The 25,000-nt window shown below is 40.3% G+C and overlaps 4 protein-coding genes across 4 annotated transcripts in view; 1 reads left to right on the plus strand and 3 right to left on the minus strand.

Moving 5' to 3' along the window:
* Positions 1-2,377: 2,377 nt before the first annotated feature.
* LOC137974011 (roundabout homolog 1-like) lies at positions 2,378-6,467 on the minus strand. Its single transcript, XM_068820930.1, has 3 exons — positions 6,076-6,467; positions 5,053-5,706; positions 2,378-4,855 (listed from the first exon to the last, which is right to left on the minus strand). Exons 1-3 carry the CDS (start codon positions 6,320-6,322, stop codon positions 3,711-3,713), a joined length of 2,046 nt encoding a protein of 681 aa, XP_068677031.1. The 5' UTR covers positions 6,323-6,467; the 3' UTR covers positions 2,378-3,710.
* Positions 6,468-8,261: 1,794 nt separating this feature from the next.
* Positions 8,262-9,575, plus strand: LOC137972503 (uncharacterized). Its single transcript, XM_068819257.1, has one exon. The coding sequence runs from the start codon at positions 8,262-8,264 to the stop codon at positions 9,573-9,575; it is 1,314 nt and encodes a 437-aa protein (XP_068675358.1).
* A 4,951-nt stretch (positions 9,576-14,526) lies between these two features.
* Positions 14,527-20,323, minus strand: LOC137974008 (uncharacterized). The gene is made up of 3 exons (XM_068820926.1): positions 19,884-20,323; positions 18,835-19,488; positions 14,527-17,785 (listed from the first exon to the last, which is right to left on the minus strand). Exons 1-3 carry the CDS (start codon positions 20,128-20,130, stop codon positions 16,623-16,625), a joined length of 2,064 nt encoding a protein of 687 aa, XP_068677027.1. The 5' UTR covers positions 20,131-20,323; the 3' UTR covers positions 14,527-16,622.
* A 2,732-nt stretch (positions 20,324-23,055) lies between these two features.
* LOC137974015 (peroxidasin homolog) overlaps positions 23,056-25,000 on the minus strand; it is a 5,466-nt gene continuing 3,521 nt past the window's right edge. The window contains exon 2 of the mRNA XM_068820935.1: positions 23,056-25,000. This exon is cut by the window's right edge and continues 749 nt beyond it. Coding sequence (XP_068677036.1) covers positions 24,605-25,000 — 396 coding nt within the window. The 3' untranslated portion in view covers positions 23,056-24,604.

Consider the following 25,000-nt stretch of genomic DNA (forward strand, 5'->3'; position numbering starts at 1 on the left):
ACCACTTTACTTCTAAATTCGATGAGTATTCCAGTCCAATTTTCAAAATTTTTTATCATTTTCAAGTTGCCTGATCTTGTTTTGGTAGATTTTTACCCTCTGTCTTTGATACTTTCTTTACAATAGTTAAAAACAGACAGCTACAACACAAGAGGTGCTTAAAAATATTTGGAACTATTGTAAGGAGTGTACGAAAACCCTTTCTTTATCTAAATTTAGGACTCGATTAATCTTGATCTTATTTTAGACTATAAGGAATGGTTTTGTTTTTGGGTAGTTGTGTCTTTTCTAATGATACTATACTTGCGTAAGTTTTGTCATTTCATTCATCTCAATTCCTTGTAATCTAGTGTTATCTGTTTATAGGTACTATTTCTATGAACTTTGCTTTTACTTTAATTTATCGAACTATGGCCGGGCTTCGAAAAATTTAATTCTAAGTTCTAGTCGTTATATTAATTCATGTTTATACTGTGTATTACACTTCAGTTCCTTTTTGCTGTCTCTGTCTGTCTGTATTTTGTACGTACATGTTTCTGCATGCATGTGTGTTTGTGCCTTCTGGCTGACCTGTAATTTAATTTATTGTAATCAACAGTTTCCATTAATAAGTTACCCGGCTGCCTGACTGCGCTAGCTCTTAGGGTTATTCCAGGCAGCCAATACTCTATTTGTTTAGTTAATATTAAGGCAAGAATAGAGTGCAATAAAGCTTCTTCTTCCGCTCTGCTCCGGGCAGCGTTTACAAAGCCTCCTTAACAGCGCGCAAAACGCCAGTTGTTCTTTTGTCTTCAAGAAAAATAATGTTGAAGTTTAACTGCCATTCACTGATAATATTTTCATCACTAAAGAGGCACTTTGTCGAAAAAACTTCGTGCATTGAATTTCCAGTGTTTTTATTTTTCCCAGGGACAATGACAAAACTACATCGGATATTGAATTAAATGCATCTCAAAAGGTGATATCTGACAAAAGATTTCTTGCTGCCAAGTCGGAGTGCAATTTTCACGGGGAGGCGGAGAAGGTGAATCTGGCAAGCTACCATACAAACCGGTACGTTAATTAAGCGTTTCAAAGTACTTGTGAAATCGACATGTCCACCCTGAGGTACAAAAAGACCAAATTGAACGATATAGTTGAGCAACTTATTCCCTCAACCTCTTGACATGGAGCGAGCGCAGGAAGCACTTCAGTTCCAATGTGGGGCCCCTTGTAATATGTGTAACAACATAGTAAGCAAATTCAGAGAATTTTCGAAAATCATGCGCAAAAAGGCTCGTTGCGTTGTTTGGTCTCATGCGTCGTTCCCAGGGTTTCTCCTCTTTTTATCGCCTGGAGCGAGCGAGAGGAGGTTGTTATTGTAACCCAAGATTGATGGTGGAAATACAGCGCATGCGTATTGCAACCTCGATGTCATCAAATTCTACCGAGGTCAGTGTTTCAATCTCGGTTTTGCGGGTGATCAAGGAAATACTCCAAGATCAAGTCGGACACTACGAGATACCCTTAAATGTAATCTATTGACGAAATATCTGCATATGGCCGCCATAATCAATTTGCAATGGTGAACAACATTAAGAAATAACACAAAAACAACCTCTGATGATTTCCCCTCGGTCTTATATTTGCACAGTTACAGCAAACGTAACACGTTGCTTACAACTGACTTAATAATTGCAGACGAGAGAAATAGGAATCCTTGCCCTGAGGATGATGGTTTATAATTTCTGTTACAAATCTCTCAGATGGATTTATTTTGTCTGTACGTAATGTTCTTAATTATTTGATGGCAAAGGGGATGCGGATGGTTAGCATTGGTAAAGTCAGGCACTCATTTATTTATACTACTTTTAAAATAACACTATGGTTGCCTTATATATCAATATCGTATACGTATCTACAGCAACCATCATAGTGTTCCCTTCTGGCGTAGTTACTAAGAGATGGGATTCAAGAGTAAACATATATTTCGCAATTAATGTTGTCGGAAACTTGGCCACTTTGCTTCTTCAGATAAATAGTTTCAAAATCATTAAAGGCTGTATAAAATAAGTAAGCCTATGATTTTCTTTTGACTTGTCCTGGTTCTTTCGTTCTTTAATCGAAACGAATTCCTCCATCAATGAAAGTGCAATAGGTTTTCCGAAGCACGCTAAAAAAATACTGAGCGATTTAAAAATTCTTAATATCACGTTTAAAATTTTTACATGATATAGCCTTCCTTAAGGCATTGGGAAGAACTGTCCAATCGCATATACAGGTATAATACGTTGTTGTTTTACCCCAATCTTTTCTCGGGTTAGGGATTCTGGCTAAGTAGCGGTTTTTAGTGTAAGGTCCGTGTAAGTCTCTTAAGGTTGACCTAAAAGTCACTAAGTGCTCCGGAATGTCTCCTTTAATAGCATTCTGTACAACAAGGCAGCAGAGACCAAAACGTCGCCGGGCCAGGAGAATACATCGAAGGGAAATAACAATAACAATAACCTTGATTTAAAGAGGGTAACACCTATTAACCTATTACTATAAAAGTATTCTCCCTAGTGGCCCTCTAAGTGCTTCAGACGATGACATCTTGTTACCAAGTGACAGTGACGTCATCAAATTCTAAAATCAAAGTCGCAAGGTCTTTTTAATTTTTATCGAAAGGAGGTTGAAGATGACCTAGAAATAAATCTTTTTTCAAGTTAGTCCGTGACGGCTTTCGTTTCGAAAATACACAAAATGCAAATGATAGAGGATTGGTGCATTTCAAACACTGGGACATTAAAATGATGCCCACACTTAGCTTATTTATGTAATATTTGCCCATGGTCCCTATACTATGCTTGGAACATCGTAATATCGACACACTCGCACTTTCAAAGTACCCGTTATAGGGTGATGAGCAGTGCATAATTGCCAACGAGTCAGGCCTTCTGAAGACAGAAGGCCTGGCGAGGCGGTAGCTTATAGAGCCGCGAGAAGATTTTTAGGCGGACGAGATCTCAGAAGCGCTTCAAATTTGAGTGTAATGTAGACCAAAAGCTGTAATGTAGACCAAAGCGATGAAATGTTGACCGTAGCGATAACCAATGAGAGTGCCGCACGAGTACGCCGCGTGATGTTTGCAGCCGCCAGGCGCCAGATCACGCAAGCTTGGCTCGTTGGCACTTTAGCGACAGCTATAACTAGTTTACAATGATTAAACTCGATTCGATTTAAATGAACATACATTTACATGGAAACCATCGAGATCTTCTGAGTACGATAAAAGTCATAAAAGTATCGTTAACTTATTGAACCCGACAAGAGAAAAAACGTTTCCCGAAAATACTTGAACTTAAAATTGTATTAAAATATGTTAACTTGGCATTTAATTTGTGGACTTATGGTCTGTAATGACGTGGTTACGACCGCGCTGAAATCTGATTTCATTTTTAAGGATTAATGATTTGAAGTGTCCCTCAAACTATTTGCGGTTCCGATTGATCAATAACTAGGTCTGCCACAGCAGCAGTATGCAACGGAGTATCACATTATATTAAACAAGACTTGTTTCTCCTTTTGGCTCATAAGACCATGTACTTCTCCTTCATTTGACCTCCTGGGTAAGGTCCTTAAAAAATATTGTTGAATTCACGTTTTTCATTGTTGCGCTTCGATAGGTTAGGTTGGGTAAAATTAGGCATGTAGATTTAAAGTAAATTTGTTCATGAACTTTGGCTGTTACGTCATGTTTCCCAAGGTATGCCATAGCACTTTAGTTTACCCAGTGTGTGATACCCTTTTTCTCCTCGTGTGGCGGTATCCCCAAACCTGAGTTGTTTGACTGGAAGGCGTGTCTTATCTGTGAGGAGACCACTGTCTTCACGCCACACCCAACCTTGCGCGTCACAGTTGCAACCATACCCGGAGTTTGCACATGAGTTGGTCATCCCGCATGCGCACTTACCACTGACTGACGCTCCACCCCAGTACGTCATCTTAACAGAATCACGTGACACCCACCATCCGTATGGATAGTTATTCAAAAGCAACACTGAATGATAACATTCATACTTAATAAACTGTTCGCAATGTGAAGAGACTCTGGTGAGACTCGCCAGCTGAGACAAACTTGCTCCTGTATAATGAATGTCACGTGAATAGCTACCTGGACTGCTATAACCTTTGACATAGGTTCTGCTTTCACTGTCGTGACTGATGACTGTCACGCCAACACCAGTCTTGTCTGTCATGTCGCAGTACACTGTAAAGGGTGCCAGACCCCCTGGGCCATCTGGATCAGTGACGTAATTTCCGCTTAAGCTGCTGACGTACTTCCGTATTACAGCGCAGGATGTTGCATTAACAGGAATATCTATTTTCACCTTAGCCTGTATTGTTGTCAGTGCATTTGTGGCTCTGCAGGTATAAGATCCTTCATGAGATTTCTTTATATTTTCAAGAACGAGAGTTCCATTGGAATATGAGGGAAGTGAAGACTTGCCGTCCTTGGTCCACGTGATAGTGGTTCTAAGTTCACTTTCGGTCGCGCATGGCAATCGAACAGTTGAACCAAATGAAGCAATTGTAACTTTGTTGGGAGGACGGACTTTAAATTGCAGACGAGAAAATACTGCGAGTTGAGCTACTCCTCTTGTCGATCCTAGAATATTCACCGCCTTACAAATGTATATACCTCTATCTTTCTTTGACACATTGTATATTATTAAGTTTCCCTTCGTCACTATTGTTTTCCCGACTGGCAAGCGACCAAATGCTTTAGACCATGTGATCCTAGGATGCGGCTGACCGGTAGCATTGCAGGGGATGGTGACATTTTGTTCGTCTTCTGCCAATATTTCGGTGGATGGCAAGAAAAGCCGAGGAACGACTGTCAAAAAAGGAACAATCAAGTTACCGGGTAAATGCTTGCTTGATGCAAATTTCGAATGCATAAAAAAGCAACTTTTGAAGTGCTCTATCAATATTTAACAAACTTATTTTTCTGGCACTGATTTTTACTCAAGATTTGAAATGAATTAGCACCTGAAAAAAACTGACGAAAAATAAATGACCAAGGCAACTTACACTGAACAGTCAGTTTAGCTGTAGCATTAGCGCTTCCCAACAAGTTTTCTGCTCTGCAGCTATAAACTCCTTGGTCTCGTGATCTAACATCCCTCAGAATTAGAGCACCGCTGGCTTCAATCACGTGTCGTCCAGCCGGAAGTGATGAATTCAGCTTAGACCACGTGACTTTCGGTAATGGGTTTCCATTAGGTGTGCATTTCAAGATGACTGTTTGACTTTCATTGATCGTGGTTTCCGTTGGAGGCTGAAGCAGAGAAGGAGCTGAGATGGACTGGCCCGGCTCACCTTTAGCGCCCTTTCGTCCTGGCGGGCCGGTTGGTCCCGCGGGACCAGTATTACCCGGAATTCCCATATCCCCTTTCATGCCTATCAGTCCTTGAGGTCCCACTGGGCCGTGTTTACCAGGAGGTCCCTGTGGCCCGGGTCTCCCAGGGGGTCCTAGTCTGCCCCTGGTTCCCGGTCTTCCTCGTTTCCCACTATTTCCTTTTGCTCCTGATCGGCAGAGAGTTTCATCTTTGCCACAAATTTGGTTTTGCAGTGTTTGAAGCTCTTGATTGATCAGCAGTTTTACATCAGAGGCTGATTGGACAGATTTCAGTTGCGACTGTTCGGGTGAAGCTCGTGTTTGTCTGGACCAGGTGTGTTGATAACCTTATGAAAACATGAAATTGATATCAAGAATTTTTTTCGACAGATGCATTTGATGGCTAAATTCAAAAAGTGCAGTGAATACTTGCCACCTTACTGGTTGCTTCTGAGAATATTCCACAGGGCATTTTTGATATGCCTGTCCTAGCAGTGCAAATAAGTATTAAAAGTTACATGATTCAAAGCTAAAAGCCACGATACATGATAATGCTACGGCTGACAGTAAGCAGACTTTGTTTGATTTATCTCCAGTGAATTTGAATGGCATAAATATATAAATATTGAACTGCTTTTACAATTAAAACCAGGATTAACTAACAGCGATACCTTTAAAAATCTCATATGTATATCAAGAATCCTGGAATAACTGACCTCTTGTTTGCCTCCCTTGATCTCTATCATCTCGCCATTTTCTGTAGTTCTGCTGTACTTTTCGTAGGATTTTAGTCTCCAGCTGATCACAGGATGTTACTGAGTGTGATATCAGTCGATGCTGTTCTTGTATTCTGAGTTCCACATGAATCAGTGCGATACAACACACAAGAGACAACAGCAAACCAGACGCAGAACACAAGCTGCCAAATCTGTTGGTCCGTTTTTCCTCTTGTTGATGTTTCATGGTTTTAGTATGGCTTTTTCAACACTTTTTGACTTTGTTGTTTTCTTGATAAGATAAACTCGCGGATTACGAATCACGCGCTGATCCTTTTTTGAAAGAATTGTAGCAATGAACAAACGAAATGTTCTAAAATGTACTATGCTGAGAAATGAAACTCTATACCCAGTCTTGTTGATACGTTGCATTTTAGATTTTGTGATACAGGAAGTGTATCAATTTACGCAGGTCAGCCGGATTTTCATAATGTAAGGAAGCACTTTAATTCCTCAAGGTTACCCCATTGGAAGCTGAAATCGTTTTACTGGAGTAGAAACTGGAGTGTAGGGAGGTGATGTTGCGATGTTGGGTGCAAAAAATGTTGCTCAACAAACGAAAAATGATGAATAAAATTAAAGTCACCAAGATGAGATGCAAGAGGCGACAAAGGCTCTCTCGTGTTGGCCATAAAATGAGTAAACAACACTTTTGGATTCTTTTGTAGCGCATTGCTGGGCTTTTATCTAGAAATTTAATTTCTTCTTAAACGGCGAGGGCATAAAAGTGGACTTTCTTCTGCCTTGAACTCGATCCTCTGGATCCTGGTCAGAGGCGAAGTAAGTATGGAATCACGGTCATACTGAAAACTTAAATGGTTTCATTTCATACGTACTGAGATTACACATGAAAAAAACCCCGCGTAAAATTCGTGCGAAATACATAATCAACCAATCAGAAAAGCAAACGGCTACGAAAATACATCGTTCGTCCAATCAGAGACACGAACAATAGTACTTCACAGTGGAGGGTAACAAGCGCGCGGCTTCAGTTTCTGCAAAAACAAAACTGAAGAGGAACTACATTTTGAAGTAAGAGCCCCGGCTCAGTCTCAGCAAAGCACCAGCAGTCAGTAGCGTTATTTTAGTGGAGCAGTGATCCAAGGTGGACAGTTCTCAGTTACAATTCAGTAACGCCGTGAATCAGTCGGCAAAAATAATCCCACCAGAAAAACAAACAGGGAAAAGACTCTGCGTCTTGTGATGAGATTTTGGTATTGGTTATTTTTAAAACCGAAGTGTCCCATTTTTTTTCTGGTTTTTATACTTCAGATAGTGCAGATAAACAATATTTAAATATCACGCACCAAAGTCGAAAAAGCCACGGCTACCATCGGTCTGTTATTTTTGTTCTGTTTTTCTTTTATTTTGGTTCCACTGGTTTTCCAAGTGTTATCAAGCTATCTGTAACCTCTGGGAGTCCAAATTGGAGCGATTTCTCTTTCATTACGACCATCACTTTCGCTGAAAATCCTGATTTCGAAATCGGGTTGGAGCTGAATTCGCCTTTTGAATTTTGTACTGCTTATTCTACAAGCAATAGAGCGGATTCCTTGCATCGCAAGCTATTGTCATACTAGCAGAATCGGAATGATGCAAATATCTATTCAAGTCCTCGAATTGCTATTTTAACACTTGTGCGGAAATTCAAGGGTGGCAAATGCCCGTGTGCTCAAATTCATCCGCTACATTTTATTGCATACTGGAAGGCGACTTGGTGTTTAAATTGAATCCTGGGCCTACAAATCATGACGACCAGTCAACCATCTCAAGTCATTGTTCGCGTGGGCACTGCGCTGCGTTGTCTTCACGGTCAGCAGTCTTTTCAACTGCGCCAAATGTCAATCGAGTGTCTTTTCAGAACACCTTACACGGGATACCTGTCCACATCTCAAGCACTCGCCTGCGTAATTATTATCGTTCTTATATGAGTGCCAATTTAAATAATCTTCGCTCTCTTAACCGTGTTAACCAAGTTCCCAATGCGCGGTTCTGCAAGAACTTTACTTCGTGCCTGTTGAATGCTAGATCGGTCTGGAACAAAACTCTGGTTATCAAAGATTTTGTTGTTGATCATGCGGTTGATTTGTTGGGTATCACGGAAACATGGTGGCATCTGAAGGGAGATGACGTTACTATTGAAGAGCTCTGCCCGAGTGGTTACCGTTTTGTTCATACTCCAAGACCGGTTGGGACTGTTGGAGGTGTGGGACTTTTCTACAAACAATGCTTTTGTACTAAGACACGAATGTGCCAGCATTCTTTTTAGATCATTTGCATGTATGGACGTTACATTTATAAATCGTAAATCTATCAGTGCTTTGGTAGTGTATCGTCCACCGGGGACTGGTGCTGCAATCGGCTTGTTCTTTGAGGAGTTTTCTGCTTTGCTGGAGGAGGTTGTTGTTTGCTCAGAGGAGTTGCTTATCTTTGGCGACTTTAACTTCCACATGGATGATACGGCTGACAGATATGCGGCACATTTTGGCAGTTTATTGGAGTTGTTTAGTCTGAAACAACATGTGACTGTTCCCACCCATAGGAGTGGTCATATTTTAGACCTTGTTATCTCTAGAATGGACGCGGAGGCTTTGAAAGTCATTGAACTTGTTGTAATGGAGCAGTTTATTTCTGGCTATAAACCGCTCAATGAACGAAAGTCTGTTTTTAGCCGCCGGCTCAGGAACTTTGATTTTGAGGCCTTTAATGAGAGGATCATCTCTTCTAGCCTGCTAGCAGATGTCAGTGATCTCTCGCTGGAGTTGATGGTTGACAGGTATGATAACGTCTTGTGTGATACCATGGACATATTGCCTCCGGTGAAATCTCGGACCATCGTTCTTCCTCCTAACGCCCCCTGGTATAACGAGGACATTGGCAATGAGAAGAGGAAGAGGCGCAGGTTAGAGCGCAGGTGGCGCTCTAGCCGTCTTGAGTCGGACAGATTGAGCTACATAGAGCAATTTAGTGTTGTGAATACAATCCTTTACGAAGCCAAGGAATTCTATTATTCGTCGGTTGTCCGTGACAGCGCCCATGACACCAGGCTTCTCTTTCGATCAATAGATACGTTACTGCAAAGGCAAACTGTGAAGCGTTATCCTTCCGCAGATAATGATCAACAACTTGCTAATGATTTTGCAGATTTTTTCACTGCCAAGATAGAAAGGATTCGTGAAGAGCTTGCATTTAGGAAAAGTGGACTTGTTCACTTCCCTGGTCTGATCAAGCCGGCCTGCCTGTCACGGTTAAGTGAGTTTGATTTGGTCACTGATGATGACGTCTTGAAACTGATCAGAGGTTCCACTATCAAGGCTTGTAATCTTGACCCCCTACCAGCAACCATAATGCGAAGTTGCTATTCGGCTCTTGTCCCGGTATTCAAAACGGTAATCCGGCAATCTGTCGCTGTCGACTGGATCGATGCCAGAGGATCTTAAGATTGCTTCGTTGCGTCCGCTACTGAAGAAACCGAATGCTGACTGTAAGCAACTTTCCAACTTCCGCCCGGTGTCCAATTTGAAGTTTCTTTCAAAATTTGTAGAGAAGACTGTATTTGTGCAGTTGAATAATTATCTTACGTTTAATGGCTTGCACGAAAGTTTTCAATCTGCATACAAAGCGCACCACAGTACAGAGACCGCAATGCTAACGATCACAGATGACATCTTACTGTCATTGGACAGGGGGGACAATGTGTTCCTATTGTTATTGGACTTGTCAGCAGCGTTCGACACTGTTAATCATTCTTTGCTACTTTCACGTCTGGAGAATTCGTTTGGCATTACGGGAACTGTTCTGCAGTGGTTTCATTCTTATCTGACTGGTCGATCTCAGTTTGTCGAAATTAATGATACAAAATCGTCGGTAAGGGATCTGATTGTGGGGGTTTCGCAGGGCTCTGTTCTAGGTCCCATTTTGTATCTATTGTATACCGCACCACTTGCTGAGATAATACGAAATCATGGTCTCGTTTATCATTTCTATGCTGATGATACTCAGCTCTACATATCGTTCAAGGATTGTGATGTCGATGCTGCAAGGCTGCGCGTAGAGAACTGTGTCACTGATATATGTCATTGGATGGACGTAAACGAGCTGAAACTCAATCATGACAAAACAGAAATTATGCTTATTTACTCGAAGTACCATTCTCGTCCACCCTTAGGCTACTTCAGTACTGGTAATGAGAGGCTGACAACCACCGCCAATGCTAGGAGTCTGGGAGCAGTACTTGATGACAACATGTTATTCGACTTGTACGTCTCAGACATTTGCAGATCATCATTTTGCCAGCTTAGGAACTTATCAAAGATTAGAAAATATCTCACACGGGAGTCTAGTGAAATTGCTGTGCATGCTTTCGTAACATCTAAACTAGACTATTGCAATTCCTTACTCTACGGCTTTAGGAAAACGCAGTTGAAGAAGCTTCAATAAAGTTCAGAACACTGCCGCCAGATTTGACCTACACTGGCTTCCGGTTAGTTATCGTATTGTTTTTAAAATTCTTTTGCTAGTTTTTAAATCACTTAGGGCCGATTTACACGATACGATTTTGTCGCATGCGACAAGCTCACGACAGGCCTACGACATGGACTTACGATTGTCGCAGCGTTTTAAAACATGTTTTAAAATGCTACGACATTTTTTCTGACGTACCCAACAATCGCAAATCATGTCGTGGGCCTGTCGTAAGCCGTTGTCGCATGCGACAAAGTCGTACCGTGTAAATCGGCCCTTAAGGACGTTCGCGCCCATTGCTACTGCGCATCTTTCCGCACATGTCACGCACACGTCATGCATTGTAGACCACACAGGTAAACACGATGCTAAAGGCGCAAAAATTTTCCACAAGAATGGAACATGAAAGTATGTGGCATCATGGGATAGCTTTGGACTCATGTCTTCTCGGAAATGTCACGCAATGGCGTGACAGTGCGAATAGACGATCGCTTTGAGAACTTCGCAGCGATTTTACTCTCTTGAATGCTAGGTGACCCCCATTTTTCTTTCCGTAGATCACTTCCTTTCTTGATTTTGTCCATTTTAACAAAAAACAAAAAAAATCTGTACGTGCGAAGTTACAAATATTTGGCCTTTTATGCTCTCGTGCGACCGAAGTTTTCTTTCTTACACTAATATGTGTCGGTTTTCAAGGCCTATTTCACCTCAGAAAAAGACATCAGCTGCAAAGGTTAATTTAGTTATATTAGTTATGTTGAACTGAGTACGTTTACCTGATCTAAATTTCACTCATGTAGCTTTTTTATTGCTGACAGTTGTAAGCTAAGATCGTCTTAAAGTAACGCAATCTTCTAAAAATGCACCTCATGATCTCGAAAACGAACACGGTGACCCCCCATTTTTTTTGCCTTTTTGGCAAAAGTAGATCATTACCTTTCTGCGTGGCAAGTTTAAAAAAAATCTGTACGTGGGAACGTTTTGGGCGCGAACGTCCTTAACAACCTCTGTCCTAGCTATCTGGCGGACAGACTGAGTTGTGTGCCCCTAAACTGTGGAATTGTAATCTTGACCCACCACCAGCAACCATAATGCGAAGTTGCTATTCGGCTCTTGTCCCGGTATTCAAAACGGTAATCCGTGAATCTGTCGCTGTCGACTGGATCGATGCCATCCTTGTTGCAGTTCGATAGATATAGATGGGGTAAAATTAGACATGTAGATTTAAAGTGCTATTGTGATCAAAAATCAATTCTATTTTTTCTTTGTATTTCAAAACCATGTGAAGTCAACACTAAGTGACCGACGTTTTAAGTCCTCATTTTAAAAAGACGCCTGCTTATTTTGATTGGAATTTTCCTAATGAATGGTCCGCCATTACTAACTTTAAAGTCTTGGGAGAGCTGGATCGAGGATAAAGTGACGTCAAAGTTTCGAACTTTGAGACTTTTAAACTAGTGTTTTGCATGTATAATAAGCTGCGTTTACACGCTGCAATTTTAAGCAACCAAGCCTCTCCCTGAATTGAAGGATTATTCTTAATTGTCAATTTCTTCCAAGTGAAGGATTATCGCTCATTTTGGACACTGAAAGCGTGATAGGGATCATGGGAAATGAACATATTTCTTTTAAAAGTGGAACCCTAATGTCTGGACTCGCAGGACTCGAACCTGGGAAAGTGTAATTAATAACCCCTCCACTTAACCACTTTGGGAGGCGCGGTGGCCTCGTGGTTAGTATGCTGGACACCGGATCGAGTGGTCTGGGTTCTGGGCCTGGCCGGGGACATTGTGTTGTGTTCTTGGGCAAGACACTTTACTCTCACGGTGCCTCTCTCCACCCAGGTGTATAAATGGGTACCGGCGTAATGCTGGGGGTAACCCTGTGATGGACTAGCATCCCATCCAGGGGGGAGTATAAATACTCCTAGTCGCTTCATGCTACAGAAACCGGAGATAAGCGCCGGCCTGATGAGCCTTCTGGCTCGTAAGCAGACTTATCACTTAACCACTAGACTACCACATCACTAACTGCGAGGATATAGTGTGATCATTCCTAACTATAGCAGTATCATTAAGAGCGATTTGAATACTCTTTTTGGACAGGCACCTCTTTTATAGCTTGACAAAAAAAGTTACAGAACAAGTCTTGGATGCATAAATTGTCAATCTATGTGGATTTAGCATCGTTTACATAAAGGAGAAAAAGCTTGAGCCATAAGATTTAGCCATGAATGAACTTTGTTTGAGATTTCTAAAGGTTCTGAATCTGAAGCGTTGACCGAAACGAATTGCATTCGCCTGCTTAGGATAATGCCCAACCAACATACTTCTTTTCGCTGGATCCCATAATATGAATGGTTATCACAGGCATTTGATCGCACTACTGATGGGAAGTTGTGATCAAATGCCTGTGATATATATATATATATATATATATATATATATGCATAGTCAATAGCAAGCCGAATGCTCTCTGTACAATCAAGTATAGACAATGTTGTTCCTCGTTGTTTTCGGAAGCTAAACCGATAATCGAGTAGCAAATCATTTTCTTCTAAATTCTGAACTCCAATCTATTCCGTTAACAATCTACTCCGGTCAACGCTCTCAATCGTTTTTCAACAGCGTTTGCAACATAAATTGTTCTTTTGTCTTCGAAAAAATTACTAGTGAAGTTAAACTGCCATACATTGATTATAATGATTTTCATCACGAAAGAAGCACCCTGTCGAAACAACTTTGTGCATTGAATTCCCTGTGTTTTCATTTTCAGTCCCAGGAACAAAGAGAAAACGGAAGCGAATTGTGAATGGAATTGATCTCAACTGGTATAATCCGAAAAAAGCTTTCTTGCTGCCAAGTCTGGATGCGATTGTCACTAGGGAGCGGAGCATGCATGTGAATCTGACAAGCTACAATGCAAACCGGTAAGGGCTTCAAAGTACATGTACTTGTGAAATCTACATGTCCACGGGCTGAGGCACAAGAAGCCCAAATTGAAAGATACAGTTGACAACCTTATTCCCTCAACCTCTGCACATGTACATCCAGGTGATCTGGTGACGTAACTTGGAGGACTGGGGAGAAAGATTTTAACGCCGTATCCCACAACCGCGCGCGGTCTCATTTTCTAATTCAACATGGCGGAGGCGAGGGTTAGATCTCGTCGGGCCTACTTGAATGTTCATTCAGTAATAGGAAATGTGGTAGACACGGAATGATCCGTTGAGTTTTGGCGATGGAAATACCGCAGGGAGTTTGGAAACAACACCTAAGGCCGCGCGCGGTTGTGGGATACGGCGTTAAAATTTTTCTTCCCAGTCCTCGTCACCAGATCACCTGGATAGGAAAAGCACTTAATTTCCGATACGAGACTCCTACTATGTATAACATAGCAAACTAATTCAGTGAATTTTTAACAATCATGCGTAAGAAGGCCGCGGTGCGTTGCTTGTTCTCTCAGGCATTGTTCCATGCGTCGTTCCCAGGGATTCTCCCCTTCTCATCGCCTGAAGCGAGCGAGAGGAACCTTTTATTGTAACCCAAGGTTCATACTAGATTTACTGCGCGCGTGTATTGCAACCACCATATAATTCATCAAATTTTACCGAGGACAGCGTTTGAATTATGGTTTTGCTAGTGATCGAGGAAATACTCCAAGATCAAATCGGACATTAAGAGATATCCTCAAACGTAATCTATTACAGAAACATGGTGTTTCCTATGGGCGCCATAATAATTTCTTGCAATGGTGTGCAACATAACTTCCGGGCAAATAACACAAAAGCAGTCTTTGATGATTTCTCCCTGGTCATCTATTTTCACAGTTATAGACAGCAAACACGTTGTTTACAACTGACTTAATAATTGCAGTCAAGGTTCGTTTTAAGGCGGAGGCTTCGAGCTGAAAAAAAAACATGCAACATTTTCCGTTTCCTTTATTTTATTAGTTGTAATCTTCGTTTTTGGCACTAAGAGAAGGGCATACCTCTTATTTTATAGATAAATCAGTAGATAACTGAACTCGTTTACGATTAAAAAAATACCATACTTCGTCTTACTTTAATTAATATTTACGGCCTTGTGGAGTGACAACCAAAATTCCTGCCAAACTCTCGCTGCACGCGTGGCAATTGGCTCTAGTAACTAAGTAAAGTAATGATCCACATGATCCACGATGCAAAAGAGAGAATTACTTTCATTAAAAACACTGGGAAATTAAAATGATGCTTATTTTCTGCTTTCCAAAACATTTGATAGAAGTTACAAAAGTCACAGTCTTCAGTGCCTGTTACCGAAAAAATGCACTAAAATCCTGTTGGACTCTAAGAAATGTGCTCACACATAACTTGTGCATGTGGTAGTTCCCCATGGTTGCTTGGAACATCGTAAGATCGACACACTTTAAAAGTACCCGTTATCAGATAATCAGTGCATAATTTACAATCTTCAAATTAGACCATATTCGTATTCCCAGTACTGGACTGGAACTAGCTTGCAGTGGAGGCTAATGCGGGGGAATATATTAAAAAGTATTTGCATTCGAAACGATTTCCCCGCATTAGCCTCCATTGCAAGCTAGTTCCAGTCCAATACTGAGAATACGAATATGGTCTATTCGATTCGATTTATCATGAAAGTACATATTGACATAGAAACTATTGAGATCTTCTAGGACCATGAACGAATCTAAGTAAATTTCGCTAGGTAAAATGATGTTCCTTTCGAAAAACGGAAAGTGTCCCTCAAACTATTTGCGGTTCCGATTTATCAATAACTCAATCTGCGACTGCAGCAGTATGTAACGGTGTATCACATATTAGTATCACCCAACTAGTGGACTGAATGCTAATCCTGCATTTTGATTGGCTACCCAACTATTTCTTTAACTTGCATTTGCTAACGTTGCTATTGCCTTTTCTGTCCGACTAGCTGGGTGATACTAAAACAATTAGACCCTTTGCCCTCAAGGGCCACGGGTCTAATTGTTAAGTAGAGACCTTTAGATCGGAGGATAAGGACCACTACAATTACGAGTTTTCCGTTCTGAGCACGCGCACTTAAAAAAATGTCGGCCTCCAAACCTTATGCGCATGCTCAGTACAGAAAATTCATACTCGTAGTGGTTTGCGATCTAAAGGTCCCTAATATAAAACAAGACGAAAGCAAATTTTATCCCTTTCGCTCAAAAGACCACTTGTCTTATATTTGACCTCCAGCGTAGGATCCTCAAACATTTAAACAAGCAGAGTAATATAAAATAAATATCAAAAAGTGTCAGTGTCAGAAAATGATTAACAAAAAAGCTAGTGACACTTTTTGATATTTATTTTATTTCACTCTACTTGTTTATTCATTTTAAAGTGTCACGCATCTCCTACAAAAAGTTTTCCTCAAACATTTTAACGTTCCTCATTGTTGCAGTTCGATAAATGTAGATAGGGTAAAATTAGACATGTAGATTTAAAGTGCTACTGTGACCAAAAATCAATTCTACTTTTTCTTTATATTTCAAAACTATGTTAAGTCAAAACTAAGTGACCGACGTTTTAAGTCTTCATTTCAAAAAGACGCCTGCTCATTTTGAATGAAATTTTCCTTATTAATGGTCCGTCATTACTAACTTTAAAGTCTTGAGAGAGCTGGATCAAGGATAAGATGACGTGAAAGTTTCGAACTTTGAGACTTTTAAACTAGTGTTTTGCATGTACACTAAGCTGCGTTTACACGCTGCAATTTTAAGCTAGTGAGGCTTTGACGTCATCTTATCCTCGATCCAACCCTCTCAGGTCCAAGCGGTCAGTCTTGAACGTGAATAATGGTGGACCGTGAAATCCTAAACTTGCAGTCAAAGAAAACAGCCTTTGGATAAAATTCGAAGCTCAAGATGCTATCAGTCAGGTGTCAAGCAAACACGCTTTCAAAATCTTAAGGAAAAAGGGATGTGATTTTTTTGATCATATTAGCACCTTAAAAAAAACTGTTTCATGAACTTGGGCTGTGGCGTCATCTTTTCCAAGTTCACACTATGCCATAGCACTTCAGTTTACCCAGTGTATGATAACCTTTTTGGCTGGATCCTCCGCCGGTATCCCCAAACCTGAGTTGTTTGACTGGAAGGCGTGTCTTGTCTGTGAGGAGACCGCTGTCTTCACGCCACACACCATCGTTCTTATCACAGTTGCAACCGTAACTGGGGTTTGCACATGAGTTGGTCATCCCGCATGCGCACTTACCACCGACTGACGCTCCACCCCAGTACGTCATCTTAACAGAATCCCGTGACACCCACCATCCGTATGGATTGTTCTTGTTATTGTAGACCAACACTGAATCATGACATTCATACTTAATAAACTGTTCACAATGTGAAGAGACTCTGGTGAGACTCGCCAGCTGAGACAAACTTGCTCCTGTGTAATGAATGTTACGTGAGTAGCTGCCTCGGCCACCCCAAGTTTTGCCATTATATACATAGGTTCTGCTTTCACTGTCGTGACTGATAACTGTCACGCCAACACCATTCTTGTCTGTCATGTCGCAATATACTGTGAAGGGTTCCAGACCTCCTGGGCCATCAGGATCAATGACGTAATTTCCGCTTAAGCTGCTGCCGTACTTCCGTATTTCAGAGCAGGATGTCCCATCAACAGGAATGTTGAGTCTCACCTTAGCTTCTATTGTTTTCAGTGCATTAGTTGCTCTGCAGGTGTACGTTCCCTGGTGAGATTTTTTAACATTTCGAAGAATCAGTGTTCCATTTAATAACACATTTGAATCAAGAACAAGTGAGCGCTTTTCATCCTTTGCCCAATTAATAATAGTTTTCATGTCGCTCTCGGTCACACACGGAAGATGGACACTGTAACCAATCGCTGCTGTTATATCTTTTGGAGGACGGACTTTAAACCGCAGACGAGAAAATACTGTCAGTTGAGCCACTGCTGTTGTTGAGCCCAGAATATTGAGAGCCTTGCAAATGTAAGTTCCTCTATCTTTCTTTGCCACTTTTGATATTATCAAGTTTCCCTTCGTCACTTTTGTTTTTCCGACTGGTAAACTACCAACTGATTTGGACCATGTGACACTTGGCTGCGGCTGACCTGTAGCATTGCACGGGATGGTGACATTTTGCTCTTCTTCTGCCCATATTTCGTTGGATGACAACAAAAGTCGAGGCGCGACTGTCAAATAAAGAAGCAACAGTCAAGAAACTGGACTAAAATTCTGCTTGGTAAAAATGTTGCTACAATACAAATAAAAGTAGGTACTCGGTGAGTACACGTGCACGTGTCTACTGCGGATTGGTAGTTTCTAATGTAGGAGGGTGTTGTGGGTGATATTTATTACACTCTAATTACATGAAGTTAATCCATACTTTTATATAGGATGTCACTTTTGGCTATGGATTCAAGCAATTTACTGAAGCACAAACTGCTTTATGATCAGTGAAAATGTGGTGTAATTTGGAATACTGGTTAATCGGTGTTTATATGGTCCAAACATGTTCTTCTTTGGTTGTATACTGTGTGGCAAATGGCCTGTAACTGTTATCTCTGATGAAAAGGTTGTTCAGTTTTCATTTAGCCAGTTATAATTGAAGTCGACGATGAATATGCAATACTCCGAAAAATGTTGTTGCAGCAATTGTCTTAATGCCCGAATCTAGCTTAAAAGGGTCCCGGAGAAATGAAGAGTTTCATATACCTGTATTGGTGATAATTCAACACTACAAAATGATAGAAGGGGTAGTTTCTAAAGAAACTGTGGTGCTGCGTCGGTGGGGAAGTAGTATACAAAAATTTGGTTTTATCAACGGAGTTGATAATGTAAATTGGCCACCGTACAGAGATTCTAAAAGCTGACGTTTCGAGCGTTAGCCCTTCGTCAGAGCGAATGGCGAAGGGCTAACGCTCGAAACGTCAGCTTTTAGAATCTCTGTACGGTGGCCAATTTACATTATCAACTCCGTTGATAAAACCAAATTTTTGTATACTACAAAATGATACACGCCGATGACAACAAAGCCTTTAAAACTAAAACTAAAAAAAAAGCTGAAATCAAATGGTGATCATATTCTTTAATTCATCAATCAAAATGTTGTAAATTCGGACCAAGAGTTCATTGTTCGATTCTGTTAATTCTCTTATCAGTTCAAATTTCGATACGACAGACAGATCCACAACTTACAGGTTACGCTAACTTGAGACAAGAATAACAAAATAGAACTTACACTGAACAGTCAGCTCAGCTGATGCATTAGTGCTTCCTAACAAGTTCTCTGCTCTACAGCTGTAAACTCCTCCGTCTCCAGGTCTAACATCCCTCACAATCAGAGCGCCACTGAGTTCAATCACGTGACGTCCAGCCGGAAGTGATGAATTCAGCCTAGACCACTCGACTTTTGGTAATGGATTTCCATTGGCTGAACATTTCAAGATGGCTGTTTGACTTTCATTAATCGTGATTTCCGTTGGAGGCTGAAGCAGAGAAGGAGCTGAGATTGACTGGCCAGGTTCACCTTTGGCGCCTTTTTCTCCTGGCGGGCCGGTTGGTCCCGCGGGACCAGTATTACCCGGAATCCCCATATCCCCTTTCATGCCCGTCAGTCCTTGAGGTCCTATTGGGCCGTGTTTACCAGGAGGTCCCTGTGGCCCGGGTCTCCCTGGGGGTCCTGGTCTTCCGCGGGTTCCCGGTCTTCCTCGTTTCCCACTATTTCCTTTTGGTCCTGATCGGCAGAGAGTTTCATCTTTGGCACAAATTTGGTTTTGCAGTGTTTGAAGCTCTTGTTTAATCAGCAGTTTTACATCAGAGGCTGATTGGACAGATTTTAGTCGCGACTGTTCGGGTGAAGCTCGTGTTTGTCTGGACCAGGAGTGTTGATAACCTTAAGAAAAGATGAAATTGATATCAAGAATGTTTTTCGACAGATGCATTTGATGGCTAAATTCAAAAACTACAGTGAATACTCGCCACCTTACTGGTTGCTACTGAGAATATTGCACAGGCCATTTTGACATGCCTTTCCTAGCAGTGCAAATAAGTATTAAAAGTTACATGATTCAAAGCTAAAAGCCACGATACATGATAATGTTAGCTTTTTTCTAAGCTACGGTTGACAGTAAACAGACTTTATGTTTGATTTATCTCCAGTGAATCTGAATGGCATAAACGGTGCAAATTTATAAATATTGAACTGCTTTCACAATTAAAACCAGGACTAACTAACAATGATACCTTTAAAAATCTCGTATGTATATCAAGAATCCTGGAATAACTGACCTCTTGTTTGCCTCCATTGATCTTTATCATCTCGCCATTCTCTGTAATTCTGCTGTATTTTTTGTAGGATTTTAGTCTCGAGCTGATCACAGGATGTTACTGAGTGTGATATCAGTCGATGGTGTTGTTGTATTCTGAGTTCCACATGAATCAGTGCGATGCAACACACAAGAGACAACAGCAAACCAGACGCAGAACACAAGCTGCCAAATCTGTTGGTCCGTTTGTCCTCCTGTTGATGTTTCATGGTTTTAGTATGGCTTTTTCAACACTTTTTGACTTTGGTGTTTTCTTGATAAGATAAACTCGCGGCTTACGAATCACGCGCTGATCCTTTTTTGAAAGAATTGCAGCAATGAACAAACGAAATGTTCGAAAATGTACTATGCTGCGAAATGAAACTCTATACCCAGTCTTGTTGATACGTTGTATTTAAGATTTTGTAACACAGGAAGTATATCAATTTACGCAGGTCAGCCGGATTTTCATATTGTATGGAAGCACTTCGATGCAATAGTAAGGGATCACTTCGTCCAACATCTTTAATTCCTCATGGTTACCCCATTGGAAGCTGAAATCGTTTTACTGGAGTAGAAAGTGGAGTGTAGGGAGGTGATGTTGCGATGTTGGGTTCAAAAAATGTTGCTCATCAAACGAAAAACGATGAATAAAATCAAAGTCACCAAGATGAGATGCAAGAGGCGACAAAGGCTCTCTCGTGTTGGCCATAAAATGAGTAAACAACACTTTTGGATTCATTTGTAGCGCATTGCCGGGCAATTATGTAATAATAATAATAATAATAATAATAATAATAATAATAATAATAATAATAATAATAATAATAATAATAATAATAATAATAATAATAAATAGGTGCTTATAGGGCGCATTTCTAACCTCAATGCGCCTAACAACGGATCATTCATTAAAAAGACAGAGAAAAATAAATAAATAATTAACAGTAACGTTTTTGAAACAAAAATGTCTTAAGCCTAGTTTGAAATGTTTCTACTGTTTCTGCTCTTTTAATATATTCGGGAATTGAGTTCCATAATTTCGGCGCAGTTGCTGACAAAGCGCGACCACCATAGGAATTGGATTTAATAGATGGGATGCATAACAGTGAACGAGTTGATGATCTCAGTGTTCTTATAGTGGGTGATATTCTTGTATAATAGATTCTAAATAACTGGTAGATTGCCCATTTAAAATCTTATACTTTATAAGTAAAATCTTAAAATTAATTCTTGCTTCGACTGGGAGCCAATGCAGATTCTTTAAAATAGGTGTTATATGTTCAGTGCTTCGTGTTCCAGTTATCATTCGAGCAGCGATATTCTGGATTCTCTGTAATTTGTCCCTTTGATACTTTGGTATCCCATATAAAACGCTATTACAATAGTCTAGTCTAGAAATCACAAGGGAGTTGACAAGCATCTTCAATCCATCATACGGAAGGTACCTACGGATGCGTCCAATGGATCTTATAGCAAAACTGGCTTTTTTGCATGTTTCGTTGATATGGTCATTAAAAAATAAAGTTTTATCCCGGCATTACAATGCCCAAATTCTTAGCTTTTGCTTTGATTCCTATTGTACTATTAGCTAAAGTCTAACGATGACGGTTGCTTCTTGAAAAGGGAGGTGAAATGCAGTATTTCAGTTTTACCAAGATTGCTCTTCAACATGTTCTGAGTGTTCCATGCAAAAACATCATTTACGCATGCTTGAGGAATTTCGACAGAATCTACAGAATGCTCAGGATCTTTAATAGCGATGTAGATTTGGGTATCGTCAGCGTAGAACATACAATTTAAATCATGAGTAAGTATAACATCTTGAAATGTTTTTTAAACGGCGAGGGCTTAAAAGTGGACTTTGTTCTGCCTTGAACTCGATCCTGGTCAGAGGCGAAGTAGGTATGGAATCACGGTAATACTGAAAATGTAAAATGCCTTATTTCATACGTACTGAGATTACAAATGAAAAAAACGCCATCAGGGTCAATGACGTAATTTCCGCTTAAGCTATTGACGTACTTCCTTATTACAGCGCAGGGCCCGGTTGTTCGAAAGCCGATTAACTTAATCCAGGATCAGCGCAAACGTTTGTTTCATGTTTTCACCTTTTTGGTGAAAATTTCTTTTGCCTATTTTTGTTTTTCAAGATTGACTTCTTTGAATGTAAAGTTTCGCCGAATATCAGCGTTGCACAGCATGTGGGAGTAGAGAAATAAACTCTTTGGTTAATTTTTAATCTGGGATTAGCGCTAATTGGCTTTTGAAGAACCGGGACCAGGATGTTGCATTGACGGGAATTTCTATTTTCACCTTTGCCTGTATTGTTTTTAGTGCATTTGTGGCTCTACAGGTACAAGATCCTTCATGAGATTTCTTTATATTTTCAAGAACGAGGGTTCCATTGGAATATGAGGGAAGTGAAGACTTGCCGTCCTTGGTCCACGTGATAGTGGGTCTCAGTTCACTTTCGGCCGCGCATGGCAATCGAACAGTTGAACCAATGAAGTAATTGTAACTTTGGACTTTAAATTGTAGAGGAGAAAATACTGTGAGTTGAGCCACTGCTCGATCCTAGAATATTCACCGCCTTACAAATGTATGTTCCTCTATCTTTCTTTGCCACAATGTTGGCCGAAGATGCTCATCAAACCAAAAATGATGAATAAATGTCACCAAATTAAAATGCTAGAGGCGACCAAAGTTGTCTCGTGTTGGCCATCAAATTATTAAAACAACAATTTTGCAACATCCTCAAAATTTAGTGTGATCATTCCTAAGTGTATCATTAAGAACGATATGGATAGGTATAAGGTACCTCTTTTCAATCTTGATGAAAAACAAGTGTCACCGTGAGTGTTCGTAGGTTTTCTGTAAACACTAGCTTCAAAAAGAAAAGGAGTTGAATGAGGCGATATGGAGGATTCTACCTAAAACTATTGCTTCAAAAGGCCTTCAAAGGTAAGTAAGCTCACCACGAGAAACGATTGAGAATGCAAGTAGCTAGCTGATCACTTCAGCGCGTACAGGTTGGATTCCATTACATTCGACTTCAGGCCGGAGAATAAAGACATTTGCACCTGTTTTTGTGGTACACTCTAGGATATTCACAATGGCGACAAGTACACACAAGTTAAGGCGAAAAGTCGCATTTTAAATTTTTTTACTGTCTTTACCATGTTTAATATTTTATCGCAATGTTTTATAGTGAAGATCCTCAGTTTATCTAGATTGACGATTTATGCGTTATCCTAGTATTTTAATGAATCGTGTTTTTCTTGCTTTTTTGTGGAAGGTAATCGAGCCAGTGTACAACAAATATCACTTAGATTTCTCACTCCAAATATCCTGGCAACGTTACTCTGGTCTTCCCAAAGGGTCAAGGCAGTTTGTCAAGGAAATATCCACTCAATAGCCTGAAAAACCAATTTAATTTTTAAAATCGCGTGGTGATCGCCATTTTTTATTATTTAAAATGGAAGTTTTTGAGGCCCATTGAAGCCGGGATTTGTTTTTGGGGCCGTGAAAAATTGATAAAGGGCGCTTTTTAATAACTAGAGAGGAGCGCTGTCAGGGTCAAAAAATGGCTCTTTCGTGATAAAAAATACATTTATAGAATCATCCAGTTGCAATCTGCTATTTGCTTTAAAGATCTTTGACGTTCCTGTTGTTACTGCAAGTAAATGTTTGTGCCGATAAAAACTGTCACTTGCGTTTCTTTTTGATAAGCTGAGCAAAAATTTTCTGAAGTGTCACTTTTTCAAAAAACAAACCTAATCATCTCCGAAAAATGCGTGGTTACCTCCTATTTTCATTTCACATTCCAATAATCCAAACTAAGATCTACTTTCTGCTATTTTTCCATGACGCTTAAATCCCATGGGTGAGCCCGCGCGGGGCTGGAAATGAGTTAAAATGAAATTACATTTCCATAAAAACCATCGAGATCTTCGAGGAAGATGAACGAATCTTTGGAATTTACAAGTTAAATTTCACTAGGTGAAATGAATTTCATTTTGAAAAGCGAGTTTCATTCACTTAGTCAATCTGACAAGAAAAAAAAGGTTTCCCGAATATCTCTATACTTAAATTGTATTACAGACCAAAAATTTTTATTTGCTTTTATTAATTTCATTTTAAATGCAGGTCAATTTATGATTCTTTTGTCAAAGTGCAAATTAGCCTACCTAGCCTCGATAACATACAGTGAATTGAAAAGAATTCTCGTTCTAAAATGAGGCTTGGAAGACTAATTTGCACTAGGACAAAAGAATAATAAATGCGACCGCCATTTATTAATATGGTCTATAATTTGTTTAATTTGACACTTTCGCTGGTGCCTTTTTCTCGATAAAACACGTGCTTACCACCGAGCTGAAATCTGATCTAATTTCATTTTTAAGGATTAATGATTTTGAGAATCCCTCAAACCTTTCGCGGTTCCGATTTCTCAATAACTAAATCCTGCCACAGCATCAGTTTGTAATGGTGTACGACATTATATTAACCAAGAAAAAAAAAGTTTCAAGAGTTTCTCCTTTCGCTCATAAGACTACTTGTCGTTGATTTGACCTCCAGGTTAGGTTGAATTCACGTTTTTCATTCTTGCTCTTCGATTGATAGAAATTAGGTAAAATTAGACATGTAGATTTAAAGTGAATTGTTGCATGAACTTTGGGTGTGACGTCATCTTTTCCAAGTTCACACTATGCCATAGCACTTCAGTTTACCCATTGTATGATAACCTCGGTTGCTGGTTCCGAATCCGCCAGCATCCCCAAACCTGAGTTGTTTGACTGGAAGGTGTGTCTTGTCTGTAAGGAAACCGCTGTCTTCACGCCATACATGGTCATTCATATCACAGTTACAACCATAATTGGGGTTTGCACATGAGTTGGTCATCCCGCATGCGCATTTACCACTGACTGATGCTCCACCCCAGTACGTCATCTTAACAGAATCCCGTGACACCCACCAGCCTTGTGGACCCCTGAACAACCGAGAATCCATGCACTCATACTTAATAAACTGTTCACAGTGTAAAGAGACTCCAGTAAGACTCGCCAGCTGAGACAAACTTGCTCCTGTGTAATGAAT

This window comes from Montipora foliosa, chromosome 10 (genome assembly GCF_036669935.1).
Source record: "Montipora foliosa isolate CH-2021 chromosome 10, ASM3666993v2, whole genome shotgun sequence".
Lineage (NCBI taxonomy): Eukaryota > Metazoa > Cnidaria > Anthozoa > Scleractinia > Acroporidae > Montipora > Montipora foliosa.